This window comes from Nymphaea colorata, chromosome 11 (genome assembly GCF_008831285.2).
Source record: "Nymphaea colorata isolate Beijing-Zhang1983 chromosome 11, ASM883128v2, whole genome shotgun sequence".
Classification (NCBI taxonomy): Eukaryota; Viridiplantae; Streptophyta; class Magnoliopsida; order Nymphaeales; family Nymphaeaceae; genus Nymphaea; species Nymphaea colorata.
In genome coordinates, this window is record NC_045148.1 from 801957 (window position 1) to 818017 (window position 16061).

At 37.7% G+C, this 16061-nt stretch overlaps 2 protein-coding genes across 2 annotated transcripts; both read right to left on the reverse strand.

The window, feature by feature from the left end:
• Positions 1-30: 30 nt before the first annotated feature.
• LOC116264367 (30S ribosomal protein S16-2, chloroplastic/mitochondrial-like) lies at positions 31-14257 on the reverse strand. Its single transcript, XM_031644524.2, has 4 exons — positions 14094-14257; positions 12570-12754; positions 12413-12458; positions 31-650 (listed from the first exon to the last, which is right to left on the reverse strand). The coding sequence occupies exons 2-4, from the start codon at positions 12700-12702 to the stop codon at positions 431-433; spliced, it is 399 nt and encodes a 132-aa protein (XP_031500384.1). The 5' UTR covers positions 12703-12754; positions 14094-14257; the 3' UTR covers positions 31-430.
• On the reverse strand, positions 8677-9568 carry LOC126410539 (uncharacterized). Its single transcript, XM_050080572.1, has 2 exons — positions 9507-9568; positions 8677-9420 (listed from the first exon to the last, which is right to left on the reverse strand). The coding sequence occupies exon 2, from the start codon at positions 9413-9415 to the stop codon at positions 8801-8803; it is 615 nt and encodes a 204-aa protein (XP_049936529.1). The 5' UTR covers positions 9416-9420; positions 9507-9568; the 3' UTR covers positions 8677-8800.
• Positions 14258-16061: the final 1804 nt, after the last annotated feature.

The following is a 16061-nucleotide window of genomic DNA, read 5'->3' on the forward strand; positions in this document are numbered from 1 at the left end:
TATGAAAGCTTCACATTAGACGCTGACAAGTTCATTTGAAAGTTGATTCTTGATAGTAGCAACCAAAATAGTTGGCTGCCCAACATTATTTAAAAGTTTGCAGTAATAATGGTCTAAACTGGAGATTACATCCTCAAAGGCTACTCTGTTCCTGATCTGTCAAATACTCCTCGCTGCCACCCGAAAAGATGACCACCATGACAGACCCGCCACCTTCACATTGAAACGCTTCTTACACCATCCCTAGAGCCACCGTGAAAACGTGACCATGCCTCAACTGCCACCGCTCTCTCTCTCTCTCTCTCCCACATGCGCACACACTCCTAGACAACTAAAATCCATTCTCAGTGCAATATTAATGCCAAAAAACCTTCTAGTTGTAAAAAATTTTGTCCACTACATTGTACTGCTCAACCACAAAAGATATCTTTCAAGAGCTTGCAGCTTCATCTTCAACTTCAGATTCCTTGGCATCATATTCCGGCTTACTGCTAGGAAGAGGGCGGCCACTTAAAGGATCAATCACACGGGGATCACGAGGCCCACCTTTACGTGACATTGCTAGCATAGGAGGTGGCGGCAAAAGCCCTGCCCGGAAAAGAATTTGTTGAACTGGTTCAGAGGGCTGAGCACCAACAGATAACCAGTATCTGAATAAAGAAACAGCACTGACATCAGCAACTTAAGTGCACGCGTGCATACTTCGGGCACAGACACATGCAGATGAATCAGACAAACAGAACGTACGCATCTAAAAAAAATCTATTTTTCAAGCATAAAGCTGCATCATGTCAACCAATTAAGACAGCAGAGCAACTTATGCAACATTGCATGCAGAACAAGCATGTAGATGAGAATATCAGAAACAATGAGTTGACATTGGCCTATGGAGGATCAGTGAAAAGTAACCTGCCAAATTAATTACTCTTTTTTCTCCTCATAAAAGAAGCCGGCATGAAATATGTAAACAACCTTACTCTTGGGAATTCCATTGTGGAAATTGTTAATAGTTCTAGCTGCAAATTCTTTTCATATTACTTGTAGACATGAAAACTCCCATGGCAAAAAGACATGCACGTGATACACTTGTCCATCATTTTTGCTTCCATAGCACCAGTTTCCTGGAGATAGTTTATAGGAAAGGAAAAGAAAATTCGTAACCCTGTAAGTTACAGTAGAGACTAGAGAATTAAAACTTCCAACTGTTTACTCAAGGAAAGTTGCCAAATCCATTTATTGGCATCTGAACTCACAAATAGCATGAAGGTTCTGTCTGAGTAGCAATAAACAGACAAGCCCAAAGCTACTTGCATGGTTGAGGTTTTGCATTTAGAGAAACTTTTCACACCATAGAAGCAATGTCTAAACTATAAACATTTAATTACTCCAGAAAGTATAGGTAAAATCTTTAAATCCTCATCTTAAAGATCTCGCTTGTCGAACAAGCAAAGCCCATAATGATCCTCTTCCATCTTGATGATAAAATTTATTATTGTTCTATATAAAGTTTGCCCTGAGATTAATGATCACAAGTAGTTACAGAACAGTACATCTAATCTCCTAATAGCAAGCAGAAAAACTTGACTGTACCTAAGCCTGAGACACATATACCATAATGCTTAACCTCATAACCCTGCTCATACTTGGGCTATCACATGTCTTGAAGCACATGAGTACATTTAACTTCAAAATTTATGGGATCAGAGCTCTTGCAGTAACTCCATTCTCTACATGGCAGGAAGAACACACATGCTAGCTCCACGACAATATGGAATGATTCAAAATGCATTTCCAAATGACAAACGCCAAACCACATTAATCATCAAAGCAAAAAGCTGAAGGCAAACATCATTTCATGCAGTCCTTGTTTAACATTGCCCAGGCATAGGCAAGAAAAAGAAATAGCCAATTACTTACCAAGACAAGCATTTAAACAAATACTTGCCAAGCAAGTGTTACATTAACATATGCAGACATGCACATTTACAAGAGAGAGCATGCACATTTACAAGAGAGAGCTCAACCAGATGCGTACTCAAGCACATGATGAACTTTTAGGTAAAACACTTTGTCATGCAGTAAGAAGCATACACAAAGTATGCAGGTATCCCTGGAAGTTTTCTATTCTTGAAAGCCAACTTACCATTTCTTTCTTTTCACTTAGTTTTTTTAATCAAATTTCTTTTTTTACCTGCAGCACCCTACCATGTAAGTGAGGATGTGGACTGGGAAGCCATGAACATGAATCAAAACAAAGTTTACTCTTTCTGAAAAGTCAAAAGGAAAGTGTATCAAAGAATCTGGAAGGTTAATCAACACATCAATGTTATGTTCCCTTCATACACTTGTACTTTTACATTCAACTCCACACCACGTCTCTGGTGTCCGCAATTCAAGCTAGTATGATACCTGATGAGAACCCTCTGATGTAGACAATAATCTACGGCCGACTTACGATATTTTCGATTTATCATAAAAACATCAAATTTCTTGTACCACTACCTAGGTGCTTGTTTAAGTCCATACAAGGTCTTCTTTAACTTGCAAACTAGCAACTACAAAACCTTTGGCTATATCATGTAGATTTCTTCCTCTAGATCTCCATAAAGAAAAACAATTTTTACATCTACCTGTTTCAACTCCCAAACCAAGTATTACCCTGATAGATGACATTTTAACCACATGAGAGAAAATTTCATCAAAATCAATACCTCTTTCCTGCTTGAAACCTTTCACCACTGACCAAGCTTTGTATCTCAACCTGTCTTAGCCTTCATTTTTAAGCGTGTAGATCCATTTGTTTTGCAGCATTTTCTTACTTTTTCATAGCTCTACCAAATCAAAAGTGTGATTCTTATATAGAGAATTCATCTCTTCTTTCATAGCTTGAATCTATTCATCTTTATGCACATCATCTTGCACATTTGCATAGAATTCTGACTCTCCACTATCTGTAAACATAATATATTCATTAGTACAATATCTAGTAGATGGTATATGTGCTTTTTTATCTCTCCCAAATTGTTCTTCAATTGGTTCTGAATGAGGAAGAAGCTCCCCATCCAACTCATGCTCATAATCAGTTTGAGTCTCCATATCCATAGGGTTGTCATCTGTATACTGCTCTATTGCCCCTATTTCCTTTTCCTTTACATTTTCATTAGTCTCACCATGCTCAAATGAAAATTCTTCAGGTTTTACACATCATGAACACCACTAGCATTTTGTTATGATCATGTATGGATCGTGGGGTGACCAGTAGGAGTCAGATTGGGTTGAGCATCAGTATCTGTTTTTTTTATGTTTTTAAGTTAGACTAATCCAATATGGATCTACTTTCAGTAGGAGTCGGTCCGGTCTAGACTCGCAGTTGCTTTATACTTAAGCTTGTGTTTTGCCCTAATTAAAGAGGATTTTGCCGTTGGCATTTTCCTCTCTCCCTCTGTTCCCCTCTCTTCTTCCCTTTTACGCACCTCCACCTTGTTAGCCGGCGGCTAACACATTCACACCTGATTGTTTGTTTGTCTCTCATGACATCTTCAATCGTTTAATCATCTTTGAAAACAACATCATGACTCTTGTAGATTTTGTCATTCTTTGGATCTCACAACCTGTAATCAAATTCATCATCTTCATAACCAAAAAATATTAGAGGAATAACTTTATCATCTATTTTTGGTTTGATGTTCTTTAGGTACATGCATGAAAGCTTTGCAACCAAAAACTGAGAGGTGATCATACTTAACCTCTTTATCTTACCAAACTCTTTTATCTTACCAAACTCTCTGTGGAATATCTCCATCTAGAGGCACTTAAGGAGATCTGTTTATCAAATAAACTGCAGAGCGCATTGCCTCTCCCCAAAAATATTTGGGCAACTTAGAGCTAGATGGCAAACTTCTGATTCTCTCAAATGTAGTTTTGTTCATCATTTCTACAACTCCATTCTGCTGAGGAGTATAGGGAACAGCCTTTTCATGTCTAATACCATGCTTAAGACAATATTCTCGTAGAGAAGAAGCTATGTACTCACCACCATTATCTGTATGTAGTCTCTTCATCTTCTTACCAATCTCACGCTCAACCGCTGCATGAAAAGTCATGAAGATATTACTTACTTCAATTTTGTTTTTCATTGTAAATGCTCACACCTTCCTAGATGCATATCAATAAATGTGACAAAATAGGATGTTCCACCTTTACATGTTACATTTATAGGTTCACACACATCTGAATAAGCTAAATCTAATACATCTTTAGTTTTTGAAGAGTGTTTCTGAAAAAAATTTCATGCAACTTACCAACCAAGCAATGATCATAAGATAATTGTGCATCATCTACCTTTGGTAACAAATTCTTCTTAGCGAGCAAATCGATTCCCCTTTGACTCATGTGACTCAACCTCCTATGCAACAAATATGACGAAATGTCATCAGTAACTGCATTTACCTCAACACTACTGATTCGAGACTTCATACCATGCAAAGAGCCAAATCTGCTACCTCTAACCAACACTAATACCCCTTTTGTCAATTTCCAACCAGCCTGACTAAAAGAAGTACAATATCCATCTTCATTTAGTCTTCCTACAGAAATCAAATTCATTCTAAGATCTAGAACACGTCTCACATCTCTCAAAGTCAATTTTCATCTTGTGTTCGTCTCAATGCAAACATCTCATACCCCAATAATCTTCGAAGTATCACTATTGCCTATGTGAACTACTTCAAGATCACTTGCTCTGTAAGATAAGAACAAATCTCTACATGGTGTGGCATGATAAAATGCCCCAATATCTAAAATCCATGTAGAATCACCATTCTCAACTGTAAGACAAACATTTTCCTCGGATAAAAGTAACACTACCTCATCATCTGAAGCAACTGCAGTGTATTCTTTTGGTTTCACATTTTCTTGACTATTCTTTTTTTGTTTTTTTTTTTTTCATTTCCTGCAATCAATCTTTTTGTAACCTGGAATACCATGGTAAAAGCGTTTACCTGTCATTTTTTCTCTTGATTTGGACCTAGATTTTGATCTGTCATACCATTTGTTACGGTTCTTCTATCTGCCATTACTAGCACTTGTGAGCTAGTAGTACCAAGAGACTTTCTCTTTGTCTCTTCATTTAAAATGTTGCTGGTTACATGCTTCATCGTTAGCACACCATCTGGAGTGGAGTTGCTCAAAGAAAAAACTAAAGTCTCTCAACTATCAGGAAGAGAACTGAGATTCATCATCTAATATCATTTTCATGGCTGACAATTGATTAATTATGTGTTGCACTTCATTCAAATACTTTGACACAGGTTTTTCCTCTCTAAGTTTGAGATTTGCCAATTGCCTGATCAAGAAAGCCTTGCTTCCAACTGTTTTCCTCGCATAAAGATTATGCAATTTCTGTCATAATGACTTAACACTCGCCTCTACGGATACCAAATGAAAAATACTGTCATTTAACCATTGTCTGATGGTGCAAATGGTTTTCTTATCTAATAACTTCTATTTATCATCAGTCATATTCGTTGGCCTGTTATTCTCAATGGGTGCATACAAATCTTTACAATAAAGCAAATACTCCATTTTTGTTTTCCATATAGTCCAATTGTTTCCATTTAGAGAGATCATCATAGTGGGGGTCGACTCCATATTTCAATAAGAATGAACACATCAAACTTAACGCTCTGCTACCACTTTGTTATAGTTGTTTTCCCTCAACAAAGTTGTTTCCAACATGAAAAAGAACTATGATATGAGTATATTCTTGCAAAGATTGATTACCCCTGCAAACGAATACTTAGGAAAACAATAACCAGCCAAAAACAACACTTAATGCTGTCAAAAACGCTTTCAAACTTCAAGCATGCATATATCCAATAATTACACAACTAACAACAACCTTTAGCATCAACATAGCAATCCAAACAAGTTGATTTTATAAGAGAGATTGGACAAAGTTGCTGAAAATTGGAATCACTCGGCTACTAGCACAAGATTGAGTTCCCAACACCAATATTGCAGCAATATATATCAAAATATATGCTAGATAATGCAGAAAATAAGAGACACCAATATACGTGGAAAACTCCCAATAATTGGGTAAAAAACCACGGGCAAGAGAGATATATATATCTCAAAGAAGCAACACAACCACATCAATATGTGTTGTTCTTCTTGCAGAGAATAACATAAATCATCTTAAAGAACGAATGCATAAGAAAACTACAAGAAAAGAAATCACCATGTGTTCTTCTTTTCTTTTCCTTGTTTTCTTCACTTTCTCTCTCTACACTTGCACCCATACAATTGCACAAACCCTCAATCATGTTCTCCTTCTTCCTTTTTCCTTCTTGCCTACCTCCACCCCTCTCTTCTTGATGTGTGTGAGCCGCAAGAGGGAAGCCCTCTTTTCTTCTTCTTCCCAAAGAAAGTGAAACGAGAGAGAGAGAGGACGTGAGAGAGTAGGGCACCGTCGGGCAATGTTATCACTGGCATAGCGTATCGCGTATCGGTCGGGCCGACCTATACGCCGTATCATAACGTATCGTAAACGTATCATAAAATTAATTTTTTATTTTAAAAAAATATTAAAAAATCGTAAAAAATTCTAAAAAATCATAAAAAATCCGAAAAAAATCCGAAAAACAAGTAAAAATCAGAAAAAATCAAGAAAAATGTATTTAAAGGAACATTCATCATTCATGTACATGATTATGAACTATGAACTATGAACTATGAACAACACATTCTAAAATAAGAAATCAGACATTCAAAATAACATAATAAGCAGCTGAAGAGAATTCGATTACATCACAATTCATAAGTTCAAAAGTAAAAACATAAAGTTATCAATAATGATTCATTCAAGTTTCAACAACAATCGTCATTTCCATCATCATCTTCATGATCATCTTCATTTTCTTCATTAAGTGCTTCTATCCCCTCTCCCCTCTGTTGGAAATGGAATGTCACCAACATTCCATTGCTCTCCAACCTCTCCTTCTTCAATAATCTTTGCTACTCCTTCAAGGTTCAAAAAATCAAGATCGTCCTCAAGGTCATCAAGTATTACAGATTGTTCTTCTTCAACCCAAGAATCTAATATATCAAAATGGTCAATGTTGACAGGATCATATTGAGTGTGATGCTTCCTCGTAGATGTTGTTTCTAATTGTCTAACAAGAGAACAAATTAACAAAATGTTAGAAATTAAAATATATGTTAAAATTTGCTATTTTGCATAACAGATGTGTACCTTTGTCTCAACTTCATATTATAACGAACGTAAACAAGGTCATTCAACCTTTTATGTTCCAACCTATTCCTCTTCTTATTGTGGATGTGCTGAAATACACTTCAATTTCTTTCACATCCAGTTGCACTACATGTTTGGCTGAGGATTCTAATTGCAAGCTTCCTTATTTATGGGCAATCAGGCTCAAACCTTTCCCACCACAAATCTAATATCAGATGGAAAGTAAAAATGAGATAGAATAAATATATGAGAAAGTAGAAGCTAAACAACAAATAAAATAAACCAAAAAGTATAAAGTCTCTTTTTCTAATACCTGGATGCATAGTTGACCTGCATCGAATTGATGTGTCTCTCCCCATGCTACCAAAAGCCGTATCATATTTATTGATTGACATATGGATAGCGTCTTGTTCTTTATAATCACTTACTAATACCTCAATACAATCCAACATGTCATACTTGACATCTCTATCCTTCTTAAAAGTGGGAAGATATCTAATAGCAGGATTTAGGTAGTAGGCTGCTGCATGAAGTGGATGATGAAGTTGTCCAGACCACCTTTCATCTATAATCTTTCATATAGGCATGTACAACTTCTTTTTTCCCTTCATATTATTTCTAATGGCCTCCTTGGCTCTGTCCATAGACTCGTATAAATATCCAATAGAAGGCCTATCTTCACTATCAACTAATCTGAAGACTTTCACTAGAGGTACACAAATCTTGAATAACTGCACACATGATTCCCAAAAGTCAGCATCGAACATGGTATCCACAACTGTCATAGCCTTTCTTTTATAGGCATGTGGATATGCAGCCCAATCATCACTTGAAAACATCTACCTAAGAGGAGTTCTTTGCTTGATTATACCCTGCACAGTCAAAACATTTGTAGCAAACCATGTTTGTGCAGGTTGAATCAATTCAGCGCCATTTGTGAATTTCCTCATCAAATTCAAGATATAAGCATGATTATAAATAAACTTCGTGATTTCTTGGCATCTTTGAACTGTCAACTTCATATCATCTCTTTCACCATGATCCTAAAGCATAAGTTTTACACAGTGAGCAGCACATGGACTCCAATAAAATGTCCTATATCGTGTTGCTAACCTTTCACCTGCAGCTTTATAATTTGTTGCATTATCAGTGATAAATTGCACAACATTTTGAGGCCCAACTTCTTGTATAACTTTATCAAAAGCTCAAACAAAACATCAGCAGTCTTAAGAGTATCAGACAAATCAACAGATTTTAAGAACATAGTACCAAGAGGGCAATATACAAGGAAGTTACCAATGTTCTATTCTTGATGTCTGTCCACCCATCTGCCATTACACTGCATCCTGTAGCTTTCCAGCTCAATTTCAGTTCATCACAATATGCCTTGACATCTCTAACTACATTGTTGAGAATTTTACCTCGCAATTTATGAAAAGAGGACATTTTATACCCTCGGCCTACAGTAGCAATCACATCTGCTATAGCCTGAAAATGAAAAGAGTTTGTTGCATTGAAGGGAATGGATGCGTCATAGAACCACCTTCATATGGTTTCATCTGTTGCTTCAACAATATCTTTTGAACACATGGTTGTACGAATCTCAGGCTGAGCACCAACAGTAGTATAAGTGGGAAAAAAAATCTTGATCAAACCAGACATATTACTCGACTTCATAGTAGGTATTCTACCAACACCAATACGACCCTCACTCCTACCACGTCCTCGTAAACCTGTACTTGCACTTGCACCTCTTCGTTTTTTGGTTGCAGTTGAAGAACCACCTGTATGCATAATGTCTTTCCCTTTAGTTGTTCCCAAACTGACACCAACATGTTCTTCTTCAAGCTCAACATCTTCACCTTCACTTTCTTCCTGTTCATGTGGGTCCCCATATCCTTCCTCTGCATCTTGCATTTCCTTTTCAATCCTATTTGCTTTCACTGCATTAAGAAGCTCCATATGTTGGTGCTTTACATATGCTGGCAATGGGTTCTCTTGGGAGCCATTGCAAGCAGCCACATCGCTGTGTGTACCAGCTATATGGTTTTTAAAGCGAGAGATCCCTCCTGATATAATTTGCTTACAATAATTGCACTTAACTCTTAACCTATCTTTGGTATTCACCCTTGTACACCACTGCCATGCAGGATCCGACATTATACCTTCACAAAACAAGTAAAAACATACAAATAAACGTAGGAAATAAGAGAAATGAACGATTCAATGGCAAAAATGAGTTATTTCTTACCTTCTTGGTGTTAGAAACTAAAAAACCCTCTTTCTCCAAGCTTCCCACCATCCCGACACTCCCCACAACAAGAAATAAAGCTTCTTCACCGGCGAATCTTGATGCAAATGGAGAAAATCTCTCCCTCTCACGTTTCTTGCAGTGTTTAGAAACAATAGAAGAGAGAGAGAGGAGCATAGGTTTTAAAAAAAGACGCAAAAAAGGGGCCGTTGGGCCCCTTTTTCATTTTTACCCTGTATCGTACGATACGCGTGCGATACGCATGTGTAGCGTATAACATGTATCGTATTGTTTTTGTTGATACGTAAGATGCGGATAACATTGCCGTCGGGTGCCCTTCCCTCTTTTTTTCCATCGTTTGGGTCGGGTCCTCTCTTGAGGCTGGACCCGAACCAACAAACTCCCCATCCAACCTCAAGAGAAGGATCATACCTACAAAAGAACAAACTTAATGCACTACCTTAAAGGCAGTCATTCCAATTTCCAACTAGGTCTCTACACTTGTCATGCTTCTCTTTAAATAGAGACTTCGTCATCATATCTGTAGGATTCTTCTTTGTATGTATCTTCTCTAAGTGCATTAGTTTTTGCTCATGCATATCACGAATCCAATGATATCTAACATCAATGTGTTTGGTCCTTGAGTGAAAAGCTGAATTCTTTAGCACTTTGGCTATCACAATGCAACACATAGGTCTTCTGATTAAGACCTATATTATGAAGGAAATTCTTCATCCACAACTCTTTATGCAACACAATGCAACACATAGGTCTTCTGATTAAGACCTATATTATGAAGGAAACTTTTCATCCACAACTCTTTACAAGTTTCAGTTGCTGCAATATATTCTGCCTCTATAGTAGAAAGAGCAACACACTTCTGCAACCTGGACTGCCATGATACAGCCCCTCCCCTGCAAAAGTAAAAACATAACAAAAAGGAGAGTAACAGACTTATTAGAGTTCAAGTTATCTGTCATGTTTGCACCAACAAATCCTTGTATCTCTAGGTTATATTCACCAAAACATAAACAGTAATTGGTGTTGGGTCGGGTCCAACCTCAAGAGAGGACCCGACCCGGGCGATGGAAAAAAAGGGGGAAGGGCACCCGATGGTGCCCTACTCTCTCACGTCCTCTCCCTCACTCGTTTCACTCTCCTTGGGAAGAAGAAGAAAAAGATGGTTTCCTTCTTGCGGCTCACACACAACAAGAAGAAAAGGGGAGGAGGTAGGCAAGAAGGAAAGAGGAAGAAGAAGAACACGGTTGAGGAGGGTTCGTGCAGTCGTTTGGGTGCAAGTGCAGAGAGAGAAAATGAAGAAAACAAGGGAAAAAAAGAAGAACACGTGGTGATTTCTTTTCTTGTTGTTTTCATATGCATTTATTTTTTAGGATGATTTATGATATTCTCTGCAAAAAAAAAACAACACCTATTAATGTGGTTGTATTGTCTGTTTGAAATATATGTATCTCTCTTGCTTGTGGTTTTTTACTCCATTATTGGGGGTTTTTCCACGTATATTGGTGTCTCTTGTTTTCTGCACTATCTAACATATATTGCGACATATATTACTGCAATATTGACGTTGGGAACTCAATTTTGTGCTAGCAGCCGAGTGATTCCGATTTTCAGCAGTTTTGTGCAATCTCTCTTATAAAATCAATTTGTTTGGATTGTTATGTTGATGTTAAAGGCTGTTGTTAGTTGCGTAATTATTGGATATATGCATGCTTGAAGTTTGAAAGCATTTATGACAGCATTAAGTGATGTTTTTGGCTGGTTATTGTCTTCCCAAATATTCGTTTGCAGGGGTAATCAATCTTTACAAGAATATACTCATATCGTGAGTTATTTTTCAAGTTGGAAACAACTTTGTTGGGGGAAAACTACTATAACAAAGTGGTATCAGAGTATCAAGTTTCTTGTGTTCATTCTTATTGAAATATGGAGTCGACCCCCACTATGATGATCTCTCTAAATAGAAACAACTGGACTATATGGAAAACAAAAATTGAGGATTTGCTCTATTGTAAAGAGTTGTATGCATCCATTGAGAATAACAGGCCAACGAATATGACTGATGATAAATGAAAGTTACTAGATAGGAAAACCATTGGCACCATCAAACAATGGTTAGATGATAGTGTCTTTCATTTGGTATCCACAGAGACGAGCGCAAAGTCATTATGACAAAAGTTGCATGATCTTTATGAGAGGTAAACAACTGGAAACAAGACTTTCCTTCTTGAGATCTGAGAAGGAGATGTGAATCATGCCAATCATCCCTCGGGTGCTATACGAAAAGCACAAGAACAAACTCACCCAAAATGTCACATCCATGAAAAGTGCCTAGCAGCACGATATTATGCATTTCACTGGAAATTCAGATTCTTGTAGACATGACACCCCATCTTTTCATATTGAACATTTCATTGTAACAACATTAACCAGCCATCATGCACCAATCAATGAGCCATTGTCGTGCGCAATTATCCTTACCAACAAAGAAATACTGCAATGACAAGATAAACTCACAGGCCCACACATTTGTGCAGCCACACGAGAAGAGAAACCAAAACCAAGTATAGGGAGTGAGTTTATGAGCAAAGATAATATTTGAACCTTCCCCAAAAAAGAGCATAAGGATCAAAAAAACATTTGTCTCTCGGTTAAAGGAAATTGCAAGGGTAAATAATAAATTTATTATCAAATATTTACTTTTTCCATCAAACCAAAATGAATCATTCCCTCCATCTCAATCCCTTTCTCAAAAAACACTATTAAACTCTTTACCCAACAGTCTGAAGTTCAATTTGTAAGCGACAAATCAATCAACAGAAATAATAGCACAAATTAAAAAAAGTTATGTACACAACAACATGAATGTTGGTGAGAGGGAGACTCACTTGACTCTATCAAAGTTCAAACCCATGCGCTTCCCACCATCCTGTCCTGCACAACTAGAAAATCCATCCTCTCAATAACAGTTCTGGAGATCAAAGTAGCACCAATCGTGTAACACCCACAAACTATCTTCAAGAAAAAGAAAGAGGAGACAATTACCGGGCAAAGGATTGTAATAACCCAACACTTCAAGGTGTTTTCCATCTCTTGGGCACCTACTATCAGCTGCCATCACCCTGTAGAATGGCCGGTTTTTGCACCCAAACCGTGACAATCTAATCCTAACAACCATCGTTGCTTTCTGAAAGTCGGCTTTTCCTCAGTTTGGAGAAGATAGGTAGCAGCTACAAATCAAGACCACAACACAAAGATTCAAAGAAAACAGAGGCATTCAGTAAGAATGTAACAGTCAATGTTGTAAAATGAGATGAGGCGAAGCGACACACTAAGCTTGGGAAGCCAAGTGAAGTGAACTGAGGCATACTGAAGCATAAGCATCAAGACCAAAATTGCGAAGTAGATAATATCCATAAAAATAATGTCTTGAATCATCTTAACACATAAACAAACTAAGAAAAATTTTGAAATTAGATCTCCACATCTTTACAATCGAGAACCAGAGAAGATGAAGAATCCCTCTTATGTTCTAGGTACTGCCAGCAAGATACTAAGAAACATTAATCAACCATGTATGAGTAAACATAGTAATTCTTACAACTTCAACCAGATCTAGCTTAAGAAGTAGAACACAAGCCGAATATGATGGCTTTCATTAGATTACATTAAGCCTGTCAACAGATTGAATCTGCAATAAATTGCTAGCTTAAGAAGTAGAACACAAGCCGAATATGATGGCTTTCATTAGATTACATTAAGCCTGTCAACAGATTGAATCTGCAATAAATTGTGAACTAACTCCAAAACCAAGTTGCAAGGAGTAGTGAATAGAGCTCAATTGCAATGGCACCAAATTTATATGAATCTGTCATATTTATTTGGCTTAGATATCATTAAATTGTATACCATGAAAACCTTAAATATTTACAATATTATTACGAGTAAAATGGAATCTACGTTCATTGACAGTGAATTATGTGGTCCTAATTTATCTGATTAGCTAGCTTGGAGCCTCTCTGTCCTTTCACTTGTGTACTTGTTTGTGTATTAAATAGTTACACATACAGCAATTAGCATAGAGCTAGCTGCCTTGATCCAACACGTTCAAAACTCGTTCCTTCATATAGAAACTTCCCAATAGTACTTACTATCTAGCCACCATTGACCGTTAGAACCCCGCTCAAGGCCTACCTAGAAATACCATATTAACATACATATGGAGATTGAAACTCGTTTGAAATCTAATACGGACCTCAGCAACACAAACTTACAAGTTTCAACCTTAACTCATCAGTTATCGGAATAGCAGTAGCCAAATGGGGATAAGTAACAATTAAGACAAGAACAACTAAATGAAAATCATTTTTTGCAGACGCAAAATCTGTCACATGGGGACGTGATTAAAGTAATCCATGCTAGACAATGCATAATCATAGAACGGCTTCTTTATCAGCTTGGCAGCATTTTCTCAATGGCTAGATGTAAATAGGAAAGCACTAATCAGAAATGCATACACTAGACTTTGAGGCAGCCTTAGAGGGAGAGAAAGATTAATGACAAACTAACCCGTGGAATCGGTGGTCGTCAGAGAGAGAGGCTCGCTCGAGATCGTCGGATAGCGGAGAGGGGCGCCGGAGTAGTCGTCGGAGACAGGAGTGGGGACTCGAGAGTCGAGAGGCTCCGAGGGAAAGAGGTTTTCGGTGCACCTAAACCCCTTTTCTTAAGTTGGTGGAAACGGGAAAAGAAAAAAAAAAAAAAAGGTGTTAAAAATGACGAAAACAACGTCGTTTTTAGCAGGTTTCTGAACGCTCCAGGCACCGGATGCGCATCAGGCATTACTAATTGCAGATTGTGAGTGAACAGCTGTTAAATTCGTATTTAGATCGGTCACCTACATTATACCCAGTCCAAGTCTAGATCTGATTCGGATTCACGCTCATTTTTCTTTATCGGATTTTATTAAATGGATCCAATTTCAAGTTGATAATCAAAACTTATCGACCCATTTACACTCATACTCCTAAATTTCAAGTTGATAATCAAATCTTATCGACCCATTTACACCCAAAGACAACCAAAGTAGCTGCATGTCGCTGCCCATCAAAAAAACAGAAGAAGCATTAACTTAGTTAAGTTCAAGTTTTGTTATTAAACTTAGATTTTGATTGCCCAAAGAGGATTGGCATAGAGAAGCGGCCTTATTGTTTGATGGGTAGTTGCTGCCCGAACTCCAAAGGCATCTGTCTATCGGCCAATCTGAGGAAAAGCATGGAAATATGTTTGATCTAAAGCAAGTCTCAAAACCAGGTTGCAAAATTTGCCATGCATTGATCTCGTAGTCTATGATCTACTTAGAATTTTGAAGAAATCAACGCCGGCTACGTACATATATCCACGTGTGATCAATCAATCATCCTCAAATATGGGCACCGTATTGAAAGAGAAGGACTAAAAACTTCATCTAGAAGAAATATGAAGATGTTCAACGAAAATCCAAAAAGTACCAGCTATCATTCATTCAAAAAGCAAAAGAAGAAAACCAGATGAGAGTCACAGCTTTGTGCCACTTTTACATCAACCAAACGGTCAATCTTCAAAACCACCAGCCAAACAAGCGAAGCAACAAGATGACCTTTTTAAAACCTTTCGGCCTATGCGTGCGAATATGAAAAATGATATTACTCCAGCTTGCTTAAACAAATCTACTACAACTGACTTGATCTTTTATGATAGCTAAAGTCATCGAAAGAATTTGTTAAATAACTCCCTTCTTTTTTAATTCGAATAATATGATGAGGGTGCAGCCGGCCTGGCTGCTAGCTAAGTTCTGCATGAGCGGCGTGAAGATAAGCTCAGGCAATAGAATGGCAGACCTGAGTCTTCATTTTCTCAACACATTTCCCTCTTATCTCTTGCTATCTGCCCGCGGTCATGCTCACTTAAAATAAACTCAGTTTTCACGGGAGCTTGCACGTCGATGACAGTTGTGGCCACTCTCATTTTTTAAATTTAGCGACGGTACTGATGACCGTCATGTAATACATGTAAAGCATACGTGAGAACTTAAGGATCGACGTTGACAAGAACAATAATAAAATGAAGACCTCCATCTCTCTCTCTCTCTCTCTCTCTTCACCTGAAATATGAGCGCACACCACCGGCCTCGTCTTGAAGTTTATCCATCTCTCACGTAGTCTAACATCATCCAAGAACATGCAGGCATCCCTCCTTCTCCTTCTCCCTCTCCCTCTCCCCTCTTGTCACTGCGCCGACCTTACCGCCCCCTTTATCAACTTTCCATTGATTATTGCGACTTAACCGCCCACCCACATCACATTATATATATATATATATATAGTGTGTGTGTAGAGAGAGAGAGAGAGAGACCAACTGCCACACCAAATACGTTTTTGTTTTGTTGATTTGCACCCATGATGTGGGTGTGAGTATGTATGTATGTGTGTGGAGAAAGAGAGACCAACTGCCATACCAAATACATTTTTGTTTTGTCGATTTACACCCATCATTCCTTCC

Bases quoted from the DNA above. Each gene is read 5' to 3' on its own strand.
- LOC116264367 (XM_031644524.2), bottom strand. From the start codon at position 12,702: ATGGTTGTTAGGATTAGATTGTCACGGTTTGGGTGCAAAAACCGGCCA. The intron at 12,459-12,569 runs GTAATTGTCTCC...CTAGTTGTGCAG, and splicing joins TTATTACAATCCTTTGCCCG to GACAGGATGGTGGGAAGCGC. The intron at 651-12,412 runs GTGAGTCTCCCT...TTCTTTATTCAG, and splicing joins TTGAACTTTGATAGAGTCAA to ATACTGGTTATCTGTTGGTG.
- LOC126410539 (XM_050080572.1), bottom strand. From the start codon at position 9,415: ATGTCGGATCCTGCATGGCAGTGGTGTACAAGGGTGAATACCAAAGAT.